The sequence below is a fragment of the Nothoprocta perdicaria genome, unplaced genomic scaffold (genome assembly GCF_003342845.1).
Source record: "Nothoprocta perdicaria isolate Ctin4 unplaced genomic scaffold, notPer1 scaffold_12, whole genome shotgun sequence".
In the NCBI taxonomy this organism is placed as follows: Eukaryota; Metazoa; Chordata; class Aves; order Tinamiformes; family Tinamidae; genus Nothoprocta; species Nothoprocta perdicaria.
In genome coordinates, this window is record NW_020454316.1 from 8453927 (window position 1) to 8471507 (window position 17581).

At 43.2% G+C, this 17581-nt stretch overlaps 2 protein-coding genes and 1 long non-coding RNA gene across 13 annotated transcripts in view; 2 read left to right on the plus strand and 1 right to left on the minus strand.

Moving 5' to 3' along the window:
- Positions 1–4753: 4753 nt before the first annotated feature.
- On the minus strand, positions 4754–6130 carry TMEM238 (transmembrane protein 238). Its single transcript, XM_026053959.1, has 2 exons — positions 5774–6130; positions 4754–4768 (listed from the first exon to the last, which is right to left on the minus strand). Exons 1-2 carry the CDS (start codon positions 6128–6130, stop codon positions 4754–4756), a joined length of 372 nt encoding a protein of 123 aa, XP_025909744.1.
- A 1281-nt stretch (positions 6131–7411) lies between these two features.
- On the plus strand, positions 7412–9555 carry LOC112959957. Its single transcript, XR_003251676.1, has 2 exons — positions 7412–7550; positions 9333–9555. It is a non-coding gene; the product is annotated as an uncharacterized LOC112959957 (long non-coding RNA).
- A 4344-nt stretch (positions 9556–13899) lies between these two features.
- Positions 13900–17581, plus strand: part of MAPK8IP3 (mitogen-activated protein kinase 8 interacting protein 3) — a 56449-nt gene continuing 52767 nt past the window's right edge. For 10 of the 11 annotated variants that reach the window (XM_026053990.1, XM_026053997.1, XM_026053991.1 and 7 more), the window contains exon 1: positions 13900–14217. In XM_026053990.1, coding sequence (XP_025909775.1) covers positions 13900–14217 — 318 coding nt within the window. The remainder of the gene's footprint in view (positions 14218–17581) is intronic. The other variant, XM_026053996.1, reaches the window with a different exon arrangement.

Here is a 17581-nt window from a genome sequence, read left to right on the forward strand (position 1 = left end):
CACACACACCAGGCACACCAGTCCCGTTTACACCTTTTTCCCCCGTTTTTCCCCGCTACGCTGCGGGTCAGTACAGCCCCGGGTAAATACCGGCGGCCGTCCCGAGCCCTCCCGCTGCGGGGCCGAGCGAGCCACCTCGCCCGGGGACAGAGAAGCCCAATGAAGTCAGTGTCACCACCGGCCCTTGGGGATTTCACTGGTTAAAACCCCCAAATCCCAGATTTGGGGCCCATAGGAGAGCAGCTGCCATCCGAGAAGATCCAGGGCAAACCCCTCAATACCAAAGGTGCAACAGCCCACCAGGAAATTCCCATTTTTCCATGTTTTTTTTATGGCAGGCTGGTCTACTACAGCCTGGAAAGGGAAAGCACAAACAAAACCTGCCAAATTATTTCACTCAGTTAAAAGTTGCTGAAATTTCACTTAAAGCAGATTTTGACCTTGGAGGCAGTGAACATTTGCCCAAAGGGGCAAGGTGAGAGTTTTACCCAGCGCCCTGGGCCTTCTCATCCTCTCCAGGTAAGCCAGGTCTATCTTAAAGCACAACTCTGGTAGCAGCACATTTGAAGAACATGAATTGAAATTTGAGTTGAAAACTTGTCCTCTCAAAGCAATACCTTTACATAAAAATTACTGTTCAAAAAACAGCTTTTATTTCAAAAGCATGTTTTTGACAGACTTAGCTGATACTACTAGTGTTCATAGCAGCTCAGAAATCATATAATTCAAGTGAGTTAAATGCATGAAAGGCTCTAGTAGCTTTCAAAACAACCTGGATAAATTTGAATAGGAAACATGAATTTTTGAGCTCTCCCATAGTTGTCTATTTCCCCCTTCTCCCYCCCCTTTTTTAACCTATCTGAACAGGTTAAAGGAAAGGAAGGAAAGCTTCCTTCTCCAATTCATGTAAAACAGGTACAGCAACATATGAGATTATTGGACCTTTGTTCCCTTTTCCAGCTACATGTTTGCTTACTGCTGTCTTCATGAGCTACTACTGGAATGAATATCTCCTTCCCACCAATCGCCCTCCTTCCCCTCAAATAAACCAAACAAAAACCAAACAAAAATCAAACAAGGGAGTAAAAACTACTAAATTATTTTTACTAGACTGTCCCTTCATAAGATGTTTCTGCTTAAGTAAACAGTATATATTGCATTAAAAGTCTCTTCAGATGTAGCCCCCATACCAGCTTCTATTCAATCCTCACTCATTGKTTTTTTTCCTTAGTTATGTGATAAGGTGGAATGGAGGGTGCTTTTTTGAGCTAGTTTTAAGGCTTAACCAGGTATTAAAAAAAAATCCTGTGCAATCAAAATTCTGTGAGGGTTTTTTTTTTTTTTTTTTTTTTAATTTTTTTTTATTTTGGCTGCTTCTAACATAGAGCAAGAAGGATAGTCCTTTCGGTCTAAAAAGCCCTATCACTTTATATGCAGAACTCAAAGTTCAAGTAATAAGAGCAAAAGAGCAATCCTTACAATGAATAAGATGAATAAGTAATTTTTTTCCTCCAATAAACAAGATGTAAGTTCTGAATGGACTTCGTTCTGCATTGAGCTACAACTGATAAGGATGCTGGGAGACTAAAATAGTGTTAAATGCACGTTAATGTTTAACTGTTACTAATTGTTTGATCTGCCAGTCTCTATTTAGTATTAGTCTTCCGTATTTACAACATAAAATACAGACTACATGAAAAGATTCTACGTTTTCAAAAAAGCCCGATAGCTTAGAATAGTTACCACTGTTTCCATGCAATGAATTTTATCTTATCACTATTTAGACACATCATTTTAGTAACATCCTAACATTTTTTATATGATTATCTTAGGTCTTTCTTTTCTGAAGTGTCAGCTTTTTTTTTTTTTAAAGCGTGGAAACATGCATAGACTACACGTAAGTGCAGTCATTGGAATTCCTTGCAGTTTTGGAGCAGGGTAATCACAACAGGCAATACTCCATCTACCATCCTACACGACTCCCACAGGCTATCTGGTGTTAGTTTTAAGATTAATCATCAGAGTAAGTAAGAGAACAGATACACACAAATTTGGAGGTTGGTTTATAGCTGCTACCAACCTTTCCACTTTTTACATCTCATATTTCAGTAAAATAGATGAAAACTGTAGCAAATCAGTACAGAAAGTTATCTCCGTTCACAACAAATAGATGAACATTTTTTTTCCTGTAAACACCGAAACAACAGGTTGTTAGAGAAGGAGACTATTTAAACACCACATTGTAAAACAGATCGATGTCACGTTGCAGTTCCTCTAAACAGAGGAGGAAATAACTTTAGATATCTCCTCAAAGCTACAGTTAGTAAAGAAGAAACCAAAATTCTACAAACCTTCAACTCTAGTGTTTACCTAAACTTGTTGATAAATTGATAGCATTTGGAAAACCAATTTTAAAAGCCAATATGCATAGGAAGGTAAAAGGGAAGTTACCAAAGATGTAGAACTGTAAGTTGAAAGACATTTCAAGAGCTCACAAGGAAGTAGAACTACTATATTCCTACTAAATGTTTTCCTTAAATCCACCTCTAGCATTCAGTAAGGTGTGGCATAGAAACAATTATCTAGTACATGAAGAAGACCTACCCATATTTGCTAATGGTAGGTTCCAACTTCTACTGTTGGTGCAAAAACAGAGAAATTCCTTAGGAATTTCTACAAAAATTTTTAGGCATGACCATCACAGAACACTTCAGCCTGGAAGATCCTTCTGGAGATCATCAAGTCTAACCCCACTCAAAACAGAGTCACCGAGAGCAATTTGCCCAGAACCACATCCTGTTGGGCTTGCAGTTCTCCAAGGATGGAGACTCCACCACCTCTCTGGGCAACCTGATCCAGTGTTCAGGCACCTGCACAGTTAAGAAGTGTTTTCTTACGTCCTGTTTTTCATTTCTTGTGTCTTTAGCTCTAATATAAATCTGTGATTGCTCTAATTTCAATTACATCTAGATGTAGATTTGCTAAGATTTTGTAAGACAAAGCATTTATTAATCTATAGTCTAAATATAATTATTAAATAATCTATCTTCTAAACATTTCAGCATTAGAAAAATAATTCCTGTAACATCACTATATTTAAAAAGCTTCCTCTTAGAGTATCCTATTACATCATTTCCTGCTTTGAAAAAAAAAGTAAAAGCAGTGATGTTAAGATATAAATCACTTTTTACTTACAAAATTTCAAATTCCAAGTTATTCCAAGATAAAATATTACAAGAGTCACAATAAATTGCGTATTTACACTATAAACACTTTATGCTACATTTGTAACTTCGCTTCAGTAGTTTTATATAGATTTTTAAAAGCACCCTTACAAATAAAAGTATTGCACTGGCATCACAAAAGTTCACAGTAAATTKAAATTCCAGACCTTGGTAAGACAGTGCAAGAGCTTTTCATTGTGCAAGAGCTTTTCATCCAGACATTCCTGGGTGTACATGTATATATTATAAAGAGGTACTTCTATATTAAATGTTATAATGATTTTTCCATGATTCATGTTCTTCTCTTTGTTAGTTCTCACATCTCAAAAGATTTAGGTTGCTTTGAAATGTTGAAATATACACTAAAAATTATTYAGTCCAACACTGAAATATGTACATTTGGCAGAGATACATCTGTGTCCATTTTGTAGAGTCCATGATGGTCACCAAGATTATTCCACAGTGAAAGAATCTTTTTGCAGTGTGGGCTATTCGCTTTCCACAATTTGCAACACTTCCCCCACATTTGGGGGCAGTCAACTTCATGTCTTCAACAAATCCTGAAGATAATCATTAAAAAAAAAAAAAAAAAAAAAAAAAAGTTACTTCAAAATAGACTTAGAACAGCATATCATGTAAATGATGAAAAATACAGAAATAATTTTTGTGAAGGACAGTATTCTTATTAAAACAAGAGTTCATGTTCCTGTCATTTACACTTTGCTTTATTGTCCTGTTGTAGTTTATTAGAATTTAAAGATTTCTTCGATATAGCATCTTTCCAAACATTTTAGCCCAGCTGCATGAATTTCTCCAGACTGGGGGCRGGGTGTCTGTCAGTAACAGAGTTTCCAATGTAGACACTTATTTAGGAGAGGAAACCAAATACTTCCAACGAGCATATTTCAAAGGGTTCTTTCAGAATCCTGAATTAGCTTTGAGAGTACAACTATTTGTTACCCTTTATTTTACCTTGAAGGGTAAAAGAAAAAAAAAGTTCATGTTGCATGTTGTAACATGACTCTCATACGCTCTGTTTTTGTTTGTTCTGAATTACAATTGCTAATGCAATTATACCAAAGGCTCTTCATTGTAGAAGATGCTGTTTACTTGGAAGAACTTGTTACAAAGCAATCAATGTATCTTCTTCCAGAGGAAATAATATACCATAGATTATTTTTAAATGAAATCAGTAATGTTTGTCATATTTGAAATATWAAAAAAAAATAAATAAAATAAAGGTAACTCTCATTACTAGGAGGAATTTATTACTCCAACGTAGCCCATGGATATTTCCATTGACTGGCTATCAGTCCAATATCCAGTATTGGATATTGGATATAGCACCTTATCTGTTTCCTCTGTTGCCCAAAGCTTAAGATGAAGGACTGTCAAATTCTAAATGCATTTCAGTTTAAAAAGAGGCCTAGCAGGAGAAAAACCCGTTATCAATAAGCCAGTTTCTAATTGCTGTTAGAGTTAATAATAAGCTAGATACTGGTAACTAATCTTTTAAAGCTATATTGCTTTCATTCTTTCTCCTCCTGAAACAGATTTTCAATTAAGCAATTGTTACCTGTTTTATTAATCTCTCTACAGTTCAAATTTCCTCTCAAGATTTTTTKTTGTTGTTGTTAAAGTTACAAAAACACCCCAAACATGATGATTTTCACACTAATTTTCTGAGCCAACAGCTGCTTCAAGAAGGAGCTTCAAGGCACAGCAGCCAAGGCTGACCCTGTACCCGGTGATCCAGAACTGCGGGATGCTCCGTGTCCTGCACTAGTTCAGACAGCTGGAGCCAGGTAGATTTTACTGTTCCTTCACAACATTTTATATGATGAAAGGCAAGAATTTTTTTTTATTGCTTTTGTTTTTCCAAGTCATTAAGCATACTTGTTTCCCTAAATAAATGCATTAGTGAGTGTGTCAGGTGTACTTCTGAAGGATTTCTCATCTTTAGCAGCGTTTGAAGCTGGACCCAAGCTCTTGCTCTGCTCACTAGCCAGCAGCAGGCCTGTCTCAGGGGACTATCGTTCACCACAAGGACCGGCTTGGCCATTGCTCGCACTGAGGCGTTGCAAGTGATGAGCCCTAAACGTTCCTAGGCCAAACCAAGACCCGGCTCCTCTGCTCCTCAAGAAAGCGGTGTCTCACAGGGCTGGAGAGGCGGCTCCACGCCAGAGCGGCGTCGCGGGCAGCTAAAGGTTGCGCGGGGAAGCGCAGGGCAGGGCAGAGGCCTCCGGGCACCTCGGGGAGCACTGGCCTCACYGCCTGCGCTGCCCCCTAGGCTTCCATGGCCCGGGGAGGCTCCTGCATGGAGTAACCCCACCCCCCCCGGGCGACTTGCCCTGGCTGCATTTCCACAATCCCCAGACAGGAAGGATTTCACAGGCAGGAAGAAAATATCCACTTCTCTCTCAGACTCTGTGCAACCCCCTTTTTCCTCGTTGCTATTCCCGCCCCCCAGCTCCGGGCTCTTCCCGGCCCCACCTGGCGGCGCTGGCGGCAGCGGGGCGGGCGGGGGCCGCCGGCGGCTGCAGCTCCACGTCGGCGGCGCCGGGGCCGGGTCTGGCGCGGGCGGCCCGGGCCCGCGTGCCCGTGAAGGCGGAGGAGAGGCGCAGGCTGAGCCCGTGCACCAGCCCGCGCAGCAGGCTGCCCTTGGGCGGCACCAGCCCCACGTCGTCGCGCAGCTCCTCGGGCGGCACCTCCAGGTTGCCYGCGTACCAGAACACCCACCACACGAGGCTGAGGAAGATGATGATGCCGCCGCCGTAGATGAGCAGGTCGGAGAAGAAGACGTCGGCGAACACRCCCGCCAGCAGCACGGCCAGCCCCRCCGCGTCGAAGGCCAGCGCCAGCCAGAAGGCGAACACGCAGCGGCCCAGCCCGCCCGGGGCCGCCATGGCCGCGGGGCAGCAGCAGCGGCGGCGCCGCCAGCYGCACCTCAGCGAAGGCGGGAGCAGGGACACGCACCTGAGCGGCCCGCTCCCGCCCCGCGCAGGTGCCTCCCGCCCCTCAATCCCGCCTCCTGCTCCCGCCCTGCGCAGGTGCCTCCCGCCGCTCCCGCCCACTCTTGGCGCTGAGGTAAAGGGTGGGCTCCACATTCAGGTCTCTTTGGGCCATTCAGTTGTGGTAGGGACTGCTTGGTCCTCACCACARTCCTTGCTCACATCCATGCTACACTGGGATTACTGATGGGAATAGCAGTTGCACTGTAGGCTGCAGYGTTCCTGGTGCTTTAGGATTATAACGTTTCTTCAGGAAGAAGTGCATGAGGCCAGAGGCAGCGTGAGCAGCACCATGAGGAGGCAGCAAGCACTGAGGCCAGGCGGGGTTATCACCTCCGTTTGCCAAGCCCTGTCCCGGCCAACAGCCAACGCGGCTGCTTGGACGCGGCAGCGAGCCCCAAGGCTGCTTCTGTGGAGGCAGCAACCCACCTGGCCTTGCATGAGCTACCTGCAAAGCAGCATCCCTCACTCCTGCAGGACGTGGGGGACGTTGAAGTAAGAGGCAAAGGTGAGCATCCCCCTGCCCAAGGCCCTCCCTGGGGGGTCCCCTGCGTTCCCCAAACAAGGAACAGCCGGGAGGTGCGAGCCATGCTGCAAACCCTCCTGCTCAGGCTTGTCCCACGGCTGGGGCTGCCCTGGGTGCGACAACTCTAACTCCCCTATCACAGAAAGCTCTTCAGAAGTGCTGTTGAGTCCTTTTCCTGTCCCTTGAAATATCCAATAAATTCTTCAAGTGTTGTAAGCAGTCATCTCAATTTAATGAATAGCTTATTAAAACATGCCTTTGTTTGCATTTTCTCTTCTAAGTGATTGACTTGTGTGAAAGAGAACAGTGAAATGGGCTTTGTGACAGGTTTTGCCAATTTTGGGGGAAACAAAAAGAGGTTGTATTTTTGTTACGATCCTTTCAGTCATAAGCTGTCTGGTATAAGTATGGCTCTAGTAAATTCTAGAGCAGAAGAGTGCTTCTTCAAGCAGAAGAGTGATTTTTTAGGTTGACAGTTTAGTGTAATGCATAGATAATGCTTTTTATGGAATGAATTATATATTTTTTCTAAAAACAGAAGAGTTGGTAGCTTTAACATTCAAATGTTTAACATATTTTGCCTTGTTGTTATCATTATGACAGTGTTTTTCTTGCTGACCAGTAAATGTCTTCCATCAGAAACCTGCCAAATCCCCAGTGAGGCTGTTTTACTGCCGTGCTCAGAAATGTGTCTCCGCTGCTGCTGCTGCCAGAGGCTCCGTTGTTAGATGATCTCTGCTGCTCATCTCAGAGGCTGCACGGATGGGAGGAAAATACCCTGTGCACAACGTAAGCAGGTGGAAGGAGGRGGGCTTAAAAATGCAGCCTTGCTCAGGAAAGCCCACCCCCGTGTGGGTGTCTGTGTGCTGATGTGTCTGAGGGATGAGCTATTCCTCCTTGCTCCCATAATGTCTCACTGTTCATGAGGGAACTCTTTAATTAATAATGGAAACRGTCTTGTACATTACTGCTCCATTTGCTAATGCTCATTCCAGCTAGCTTCAAAGCTGTCCTTCACTCAGGTTGAGGACTGCCCTTAAAAATCAATGATGGATTTAATATGGCACCAAAGTAGGGAGTCTTGTTATTTTGTTGTATTCTTTACTCATGTCTCATCAGCAGGATTTTCTCTATTTGCTGAACCTTTAATAATGACAGGCTGACTCTAGGTGTTTGTGCTGCATCCATTATTGCTGCAACTGAGCATTTATCTGTCACCTTAAGCATGTATTGAAAATTTCTTTTAAATCTACCTTAGGTTTCCAAAAGCTCTGCAAATGAGTCTGCAGGAGCCTCTTTTATATCTTATAAAAAAGCAAATGGAAAGAAATGAGGGAGTTAATATGAAGTTTCTAAGTGTGGCTGCCCCTTTTCAGCTTGAAAGATTGCTCCTAATCAGACATGTCTCTGTCAGCTGCAGCTTGTCAACTGAAAGTAGAGGAGGAAAAACATGGTTAGGCTCAATTAGAGGAAATAAAGCAGAAGAAGGGATTTCAAATGCCAGTTTTGATACCTATATTTTATACCCACACCTTGTTTCATGTTTCTCTGTGCTTCTCATTAATATGGAAGGGAATTTGATCTAGGAGGGCTACTACAAAACATTATAGTGGTTAGTGTTTAAAAAAAAAACCCTGCTCCTTTTACTGTATTTTTACTGTATTTCTTCTCTACTGGGTGAAATGTTTCTTTGGGTGCCATGAGATGCCCTTTCTTGCCTTTGTCAAAGCTTTTGTACGAGGAGTAATAGAGATGCTGAATGTTCAAAGGAAGTATCTTGTACATCTACACTTTCTGCATTTCTCATATAATGTGGCTTTTAAAAATATATATTCATATTTTACAGTAAAGGGGCTGAAGTTGGTTATTAGGGTGAAATGAACAGGTCTAGAAATCCTGACCTCATTTTGGATTTATTTTCTTCTCCTGGTAGTTCAAGACATACTCATCAATTTAATATCTAATTTAAAAAAATCCATGTGAAAATTAGTCAAAAAACACCCTGAACTTATTATTTGCAAGGTTTTTTGGTGTTAATAGTCACAGTAAACATAATTAGCATTTGTCCTGAAAAACACTCTTGTATATCAGTAAAAAAGCAATGAGAATTAATAAAATATGAAGATAGAAGATGGAACAAATTCTACAAAGTCTTAGAGCAGATCACTACCGCAGACAGTGGTTGGTGAGTAGTACATTACTGTCTTAAAGAAATCCTATACAATTTGCATAATGCTTCTTGTATGACAGAGCTCTCGAGGGAACTTAAGCTGAGAGTACTGAGGACAAATTGTCTAGTGCATGGGTTTATTAGTGCACAAATAAAGGAAAACCAAAGCCATTCTCCAAAGCTTTGAACACAAAAAGCAAGTCAGCACTTTAACTGATGTGGGCAGGATGGGGTGTTTGAGCTACCTCTGTGCAGAAGTGATGGGTTCACAAGGACAGTTTCCAAGTTGCTGAATGGTCTGAGCAGTAAATTTACTCTAATGGATCAGAAGATATATATATATATATAATGTAATTAATGACTGGATATATGCTAACATATTATATATGATACATATTTAGCAATAACCGAATGGAATGGAACCGAATGGACTTTGGAGAACTGTGTCCAAAAGATACTTGCTGTAAGTAAAGAGGCCATTCTTTAAACTGTCCAGAAACATTTCTGAGATTCACTGGAGAGATTTAGAGGAGAAACTTTTGAAATTCTTCAATCTTACCACAGCAATAGATAGTGTAGTTAAAAATGTATCAAGCCAGTACATGGGAAGATGATGTCAGAAACTTTTATAAGTCTATGCTTGAATACTGTTGTCACAAATAAATTTACAGCATTTCAAAGATAGAATGAAAGTTTTAATGCAGAATTCAAGGCACACCTCTACTTTCTTATGTTCTTTAAAAGACTCAAAGGGGATTACAAAGAAAAAAAGGGCGGGGGGGGAATTTCCCTCAGGAATTTAGAGATACGTGTTTGTGAATCTCAGAATTCATCCAGAACAAAAGTGGCTTTTACTTGTGTTTTCTGAGCACTAAACAAATCTTCTGTGAGCTTTCCTATGTGGCCTAGCGTCCTCCTGTTTTTTTCTGCCACCCTCTGAAGCCTAAGGCTCTCATTATAGCTCTATCAGGACCATAAAATACCTCATTGATTAATCATTAGGGTGGGATAAGGGATGGATTATGTTACGTGGCCCCTGACAACACTCTGATTCCTTCTGCTTCCCACAAATGTGTCTGAGATCTTATCCGGTGTTTGCACAGTCTTGTGCCTCCATTGGATTTTTTTGTTGTTATTGTCTGTGCATTTCTACTACTGTTTTTCACACTGCTGATGAAATGCAGAGACTGGAGAGGATAAACTCCTGTGGCTGCAAAGAGTGAAGCATCACATAAAAGCGGTTAAGTACTTTTGGAGTAAATGAGAGGACTATTTGAAAAACCGATGGTGCATTTAGTGGAGTCAATGGATGTACCCACTTAATCTGAACACTAATTTCATGGTCTTGAAGGTATCCAATGTGTGTTCTACAGTCCATTTAATGACAGAGGTTCCATACAATAATTAGGAAGCTCCATGTCACCTTCTTGACTCAGAAGAAAACTAGACAATCTCAGAAAGGGGATTCAGGGTGAAGAATATATGAGGGTCTGTGGTCTGTAAGTACCTCCTAAGGGGTTATAGCTGATTCTGGGCAGCTCTCAAGTCCTTCAAAAAATGCACAAAATTCAGTAGCTAGAAACTGAAGAGAAAGAATATTTTTGAAAATGAAATACATCACAGTGTTTCCAATGGATGTGGTACATTGACTAATTAACAAATCAAGTCAGGATATCTTGTAAAATACAAACCACAAGTCACTACACAGATCACAAATTACCAAGTGAATGATATTACATAAAATGATCAGTGTTTTTCCTGACTTTAACAAGTATGGAAGAGGCTTCTGTGGTTTTATGTACATTGGTTAATGTCACTGTAGGATTTTAAGAGGTCTTCCAAAAATACAGTCTTCTGAAACACCCATTTTTTTCTGAAATCTGAAGTACCAAAAACATTTAGTCCTTCACACTGGAGGAAAAAAATACAAAAAGAAAAGAAAAAAGCTAAATAAAGAACATATGGGTATTAAAACATAGTCTTGATTTATCATTGCTTTTATGTTGTCCGTTTCTGTTGTCTGGATGGATAAGGAAACTCTTTAGGACAGAGATATCACAGTCATATCCTTTGAATATTTCATTTTTAGTCTACTGTTGATGGAAAAAAAAAAAGACGTGATAATATTTAAGGTTCTGTGATTTATGCAATATAAAAATAAGAGGGATGGCATATGCATTTTTTTCCTTTCCAGTTCTTCATGTGGAAGTGGTTATCTGGACTTTCGTGGAAGTATTTATCTGGACTTTCTCTCACTTACAGCAGCATTCAGTGGTTCTTCAACTTCTTGACTCATCAGTAGACTTTAAATTATTTATGGATTTATAAATACAGAAATATATTTTTAATTGAACTTCAGGCAACCACCTGTCTCTTTCAATRGGAGCTCTAACAACTCCGTTGAATCCAAACAAGCGGCTTTCGGAGAAAGGAGAATGTAATTAATCTCGGACCGCCTCACCTCAAGGATGCCTGCTGGCCCTTTGGAGATTACAATCTGGAAGTGTGGGTAATACCATAAACTCATCAGGCTTTGCAACTTAATGACTTCTGTCAGTGCTGCTTTCATTATGGTTTATTATGTGCATGAGGAAAACATGAGAACTTTATATATTATCTAGAGGTCTTTTATATACCCTCTAGATTATATGGAATTGAAACATAGTAGTTGAATGTAATGAGGAATGAACCAAAATACATCATAGCATAATTACAGACCTGACAAAACCATTATTTCTCTGCCAATCCTTCCTTTTGGAGAGACAAGCAGTTTTATTTGTATTTATTTATTTTTAATGATAAATGCAGCTTTTCCCCAAAGATGTCATGCAATGAATCTGCARTACACTAGCAAAGGAGTCAGGTGTAATAACATAAAATAGAATGGAATAGTGAGAGGCTTAAAGCTGTTAATTACAGATGAGATGTGATATTCCCATTGCAATTATCCTGTTCAGGTAGATACAAACTCCTTTCTCTTCGTGTAACTGAAAGATTTTAGGATCAGTGAAATCAAATGCACATGTTAGGAGCCTTTTGACAAATGGTAAGCTCGGTTCTCTATGTTCCTGGGTTAGGCTTGATGCAGGAATTGGACCTGGACATGGGAGGTTCCTTTCTGCTGCCTTTGTGCTCACACTGCACAGCCGAAGTCGGTTGAATCTGAGCCCTGGCAGAGCACTCAGATTTGCTTTCAGAGGTTTTCTACCGTTGTTCTGCATAGTGGAATTGGGATTTATCCAAGTACACCCATTTTGGCATGCCCGACACTGACAACTCTATTATGTTCAGGACGTGCCAGTGCGCTGAGGGCAGACTGTCTGGCGCGTTGGTGCTTTACATTGCCATAGAAAGATGAAAAGACTGAGATCAAGAGCACACTCGGTAGCTTCATTTAGCCCTCGAGCTCCTTTACGCTCAACTCCAGCACTCCTCCCCGTGTGGTCTTTGTGGTCCACTTACTACCTCTGCCTTGGTTTCTTCAATCTATGAAACTGAGATGGGATGCACAAGAATTTCTAAGACCTGATTAGTATTKCTTAAACAGGAGTTTCTGAGTATATTGCTGTTAATCTTTAGTTTTATACASAATGATAATTCTTTAAAAATCATTAATATGTGTATATCTGTAATCTCACACTTAATTGTTCTTTATTCCTTCTGTTTGCATGATGTGCTATTACACACAACTTACTGATTTGGTACAGAATATTCCTTTGCTGCATGGAAAAACTCCAATTGTCTGAGTTTGGCAAGACTTTCTTTTCTATTTTTTTCTAGATAGTAAGATTTTTCTGGACAGGAGCACTTTTCATCCTACTGCTATTGTGGAGTGATGAGTGTGCTGCTGCTGTGGCTCATACTTGGAGTTTCAATGCTTCTTCCATACAAAAATACACTCACTATTAATGATAGAAAATGACCCTATTTAGAGTATTCATATAGGTGTTCATTCAGGTGAATGAGTATTATTTGAATCTCAGGCTGCATTTTTATAGTATGTGCTCCAAGTGCTGGAGGCTGCCTCTGGTTCCTGGCAGTTTGTTGCTTTCCAGAGGATGCTGCTGCTTATAGCAATCTATTGATTAATCTCTCTGATTGTGCTGCTGCTTTCAAAGGCTCAGGTGCTGCATTATTTTTTCTTGCTTTCTGAGGACTTAAAATGGTGACTTTTGACCCCTGGTTTYAGCTGTTCCCTTGTCCCTATCTTAATGGCTCTGCTTTCATTGCAGTGAAATTCTCTGCTTTCACTGTCGTGACTATGGCTACCTTGATCTTGGAAATGTAATTATCTGAATTGAACTAGATACTGTAACTACTGCTGTAATATCTACTGCACTGCTGTGTGGATGTGAAGGAGGGCCCTGATTTTCACAGGCACTGGGAGGAAACRTGCAGGTCTGCTTCATGTGTTTTCTGCTAGATGGCGAATTTAGAAGTTTTAAATAGATGAGGGCTGTTTYATTGTGCCCTTTGTGCTGAAGGCCGTGGTCATTAGTGTTTCCCGTAACCAAACCTGCGGTGACTGTTTGCATTGAATTAGTCAGCTCTTTTGCTCAGCGGTGCAGACCTGGGCTTGGATGTCAATTGGGACGAGCGAATGGGCCGGGTACACGGCAGAAGCGGCATTCGCTGCTCCGATGCCCGCAGCGAGCTGGCTCCGCAGCAGCGCAGTGACTGCAGCCCGCCGGCGGAGCCGTGCGCTGGCGGCGGGGCTGCTCCGCGGACCCCGACACGCGCGTCCCCCGCAGCCCGGGCACCGCGCCGGGGCGGGGCGACGCGTGACGCGCAGCCTTGGCGCCCATTGGCGGGGCTCCGCGCAGGGGGCGGGGCTCCGCGCAGGGGGCGGAGCCTTGGCGCAGGGGCGGGGCTCCGCGCAGGGGGCGGAGCCTTGGCGCAGGGGCGGGGCGCAGCGCGGAGCAGAGCGGGCGGCGGCGGCGGCTCGCGGTGCCCTCGCAGGCCGGCACGATGCTGGAGATCCAGCTGGACGATGGCGGCGTGGGGGGGTACCCGGGCGACGACTACTGCTCGGGCTCCGTCATGTCGGAGCGCGTGTCGGGCCTGGCCAACAGCATCTACCGCGAGTTCGAGCGGCTCATCCACTGCTACGACGAGGAGGTGGTGAAGGAGCTGATGCCGCTCGTGGTGACGGTGCTGGAGAACCTGGACTCGGTGCTCACCGACAACCAGGAGCACGAGGTGGAGCTGGAGCTGCTGCGGGAGGACAACGAGCAGCTGCTCACGCAGTACGAGCGCGAGAAGGCGCTGCGCAAGCAGGCCGAGGAGGTGAGCAGCGCCCGCCGCCGCCGCCGGCCCCGCAGCGACCATCTTGTGCGCGCGGCGGGGCCTGCGCGGCGGGGCCTCCCCCGCGGGGCCTCCCCCGGCCGCCCCTCGCGCGGCCCCTGCGCCGCCTCGGGCCGTAGCGACCGAGCGGCTCCCCCGCGCGGCCTCGTCCGCTCCTTCCCGGGGGGGGCCCGGCCCGGCGCTGCGGCGAGGGTCCGGGCGGGGCCGGCGGGTGCCGGCGCAGGCCCCGCTTCGGGCATCAGCGGTTACCGCATCCCCGGGAGCCGGGAAGCGGCCGAGCCGCCCGCAGGTGCCGCTGCCCTCCGAGCGGGGCGGAAAGAGCGGGCGGAAAAACCCGTATTTTCCCGAATTCGTCCGATTTAGCCCCGAATGACCGCCGGAAATGCGGATGGCTTGTGGTGGAAAAACATACTTTAAAAATGCTGTTTACTCTCCGTGGTGGGCTTAACCTGGCTTGGTCACGGTGCCCGGTTTCACTGTAGTGGCCTAGTGCAGGTTTTCAAATCCCAATGGTAAACGGTTTATTTGGAGCAAAAAAACAGGTTTTATAGGGTTTGGCATCTGAATTTTTGAATCTTATTTTACCAAGGCTGCCTTGGTGAAGTCTTATTTTACCCTGAGCCTTAACACCACAGTATCTCACGTTAGAGCCTGCAGTTTCCAAATACATGGCTCTGCTTTCATGGACGCGCTGACAGAGGGCCCTGCTGCCCGTCTGGAGGGGCATCTGAAAGCGGATCATGAAAGATTCCCCCGATGGAAAGAAAAGGGAAACCCTTGGGTTGTCCAGACTTGGCAGCAGCCACAGGAGAGAAGGGAGGTAGCATCTTTCCTGGCCACTTGTACGTTTGCTTGTCCCTGCTGAAATCAAGAGCGTTTCCCTAGATATAAATGAGCCTTGTGAACCACAGGGTTTGCTCTCTGGCCTCCTGAAGCAACAGCCCATGAGCTGGCATTAAGGACTGATGGTGGGAAAATTTCATCCCCTGCCACATCATCCTTGTTTCTTTACACAGTTACGTAAAAACTGTCTCTTAACCTGAAGTCATCTTGTTTTTTTTTTTTTTTTGCCATATTTTAGATTAGGAGAGAGCGAAAGACTAAAAATGCTGCTTTTAGACTACAATACATACAGAGCTGCACCTCCATAATTATTAGTTTAATGATAAGTAGAATTTGGGATTAAAAATTTGAATAGTTCTAGCTCAGGTGACTAGCTCCAGCTTTCATAGACTTAAGTATCCTCCTCCTCTTTAAGCTCAGAAGGTTCTACTGTGTAATTATTAAGAAACAAGAATACTTATATTCTTCTTGAAATCAAAGCTATTCTGTTAATTACTGTTTACTAAATCAGAATTGGACTCTTGGAAAGACTCATCAACTCCTTATGTATTGCAGATAATCTTTCCTTTTGTAAATTGCAAACCAAACTAATCAAAAATACAAAACAGGAAAAAGAAACCACGGTTTTCACAGGAGCCCCATGTATTGCTGCTATGTAGCAGTGCCCATGGTGAGGAGGGAAGGTCCATCCTGCTTCCTCTGCAGGCTCAGCTTTGTGCTGTGCCTTAGCTCCAGCCTCTGCCCTGCTGCTTTAAATGGGAGGATCCTCCTCTGGGAACTGGGTTTATTCCCAGYGGTCACTTCTCTCTCTATGTAACTTGCAGCGATAAGAATCGCAATGATACGGGGGTGTTGGGAGATGAACATGAGAAACGGAACTTTTATGTGTAATATTGTCAAATGGCCCAAGTTCTCTTTCCTTTATTTTAGTTTATTAATATAAAATTGACTAAAACCGCAAGTGGGCATTGTTGTGGGGCATTAAAAGGTGCATTGTATTCTGTTGTTAGTCACTACTGCAGAGCCAATAAATCTTGCCTGGTACATGTTTATGAAGAAATTGTTGTGCCCAAATGGGACTCTCTGGTACGTTTTATTAAATTAGGACTGCTATTAACAGCTCTCATCTTGCTCTGCTAACTGTTCTAAAAGGAAGGTTTCTTTCTCGCTGGGTTTCTGTCTCTTTCTTTAAGTAGCCTATATAGGTTATCCTTTAAAGCAGTGTTTGCCAGAAGCTAAATGGCACTTTCTCAATGCCGTGGCTGCGGAGTGACTCAAGATTTTCTACTTGTCCTAAAATAAGCCAGAACAAGTACTGAGATGAATAGACTGAAAATGGAAGTTAATTAAAATGAGCCAGTGCTGTCAGTCCCTGTGATTTTGGGGTTTCAGTTTACCTTGACCTCCAAGCAGTTTGTTATAGGAGCTTGTATCAAATCTTTGATGTTTCTGTTTTCTTCCGTTTGTTTCGTATTGTTTATTAATATATGGTAATTGCTTCATGTACGGTATGCTGTTTGTGGTGCTGTATCGTAATGCATCTTGTTGCTTATTTGTTGTTTGTAGCTTTATCCCTTAAGGAAACGAAGGTAATGATTTACCACCGTAATCATGACCAGGTGGTCCTCGCAGCTACTCAAAAGGAGCATGGGGAGTGTTGTGACTAGATGAGAAAAGAGCTAGGGAATAGCAATTGAAAATCCCTGTGGGGAAAACAACAATAACAGTTTCTTTTTTGTCTGCTGTTAGCTACTTATTTTATGTAAAACTCTTTTCTAATCTTCTGTATTCTTCTCCTGAAGAAAACCACTGCTACTAAATTTGGACACCTATGTGTTTTAGGTACCATTTTCTGAAAAGTGTTAGTCACATTTGGGCTGTAATTCTTGGATTAGTGTGCAAGTATCAATATATTTAAAAGCTATTGTGGACTAGGAAAGCTCAGGATTGATTGGTTTACATTAGAATTGCCCCTTGGAAGCCAGAGGAGCAACGCGGAGCTGCAGGTGTGGAGCTGGCCCTCTGGCCTCCTGTAACATGACGGCCACTTGCAGTGAGATTTAATTATCACGAGGGAAAGGTCGTGACTGTCTGGAGAAGCCGGAGTGTGTTAATGCGAGGTGCAATCTACAACTAATCGATGACTTGCAACATCAGTTAGTGCTCATTGGAAGTTTTAAACTGAATGTTAATTTAATATATGCATGCACATAGCATAAAATTAAGTTCTTTATGCTAGTTAGTATGTCTGACTTGCTAATGAAAGCTTTTGTGCTTTGCATTCAGCACTGAGGTAATGCAATGCCTAGAAGCAATCTCCGTTGGAAAAGCGCTAGAGAAGTCCCTGTCCCTGTAGAAGTGGCTGTTCCTTCTCAGTAATGGCTGCTCTGCCTGTGGTGGAGGGGCTGTTTSCGAGCCTGAGGAGTAGAAAGGGTGTGTTTAACACTACGTGCATCCGAGTTATTTTGGGCTTCCCTGTTCAGCTCTCGGGACAAGGTTCAAA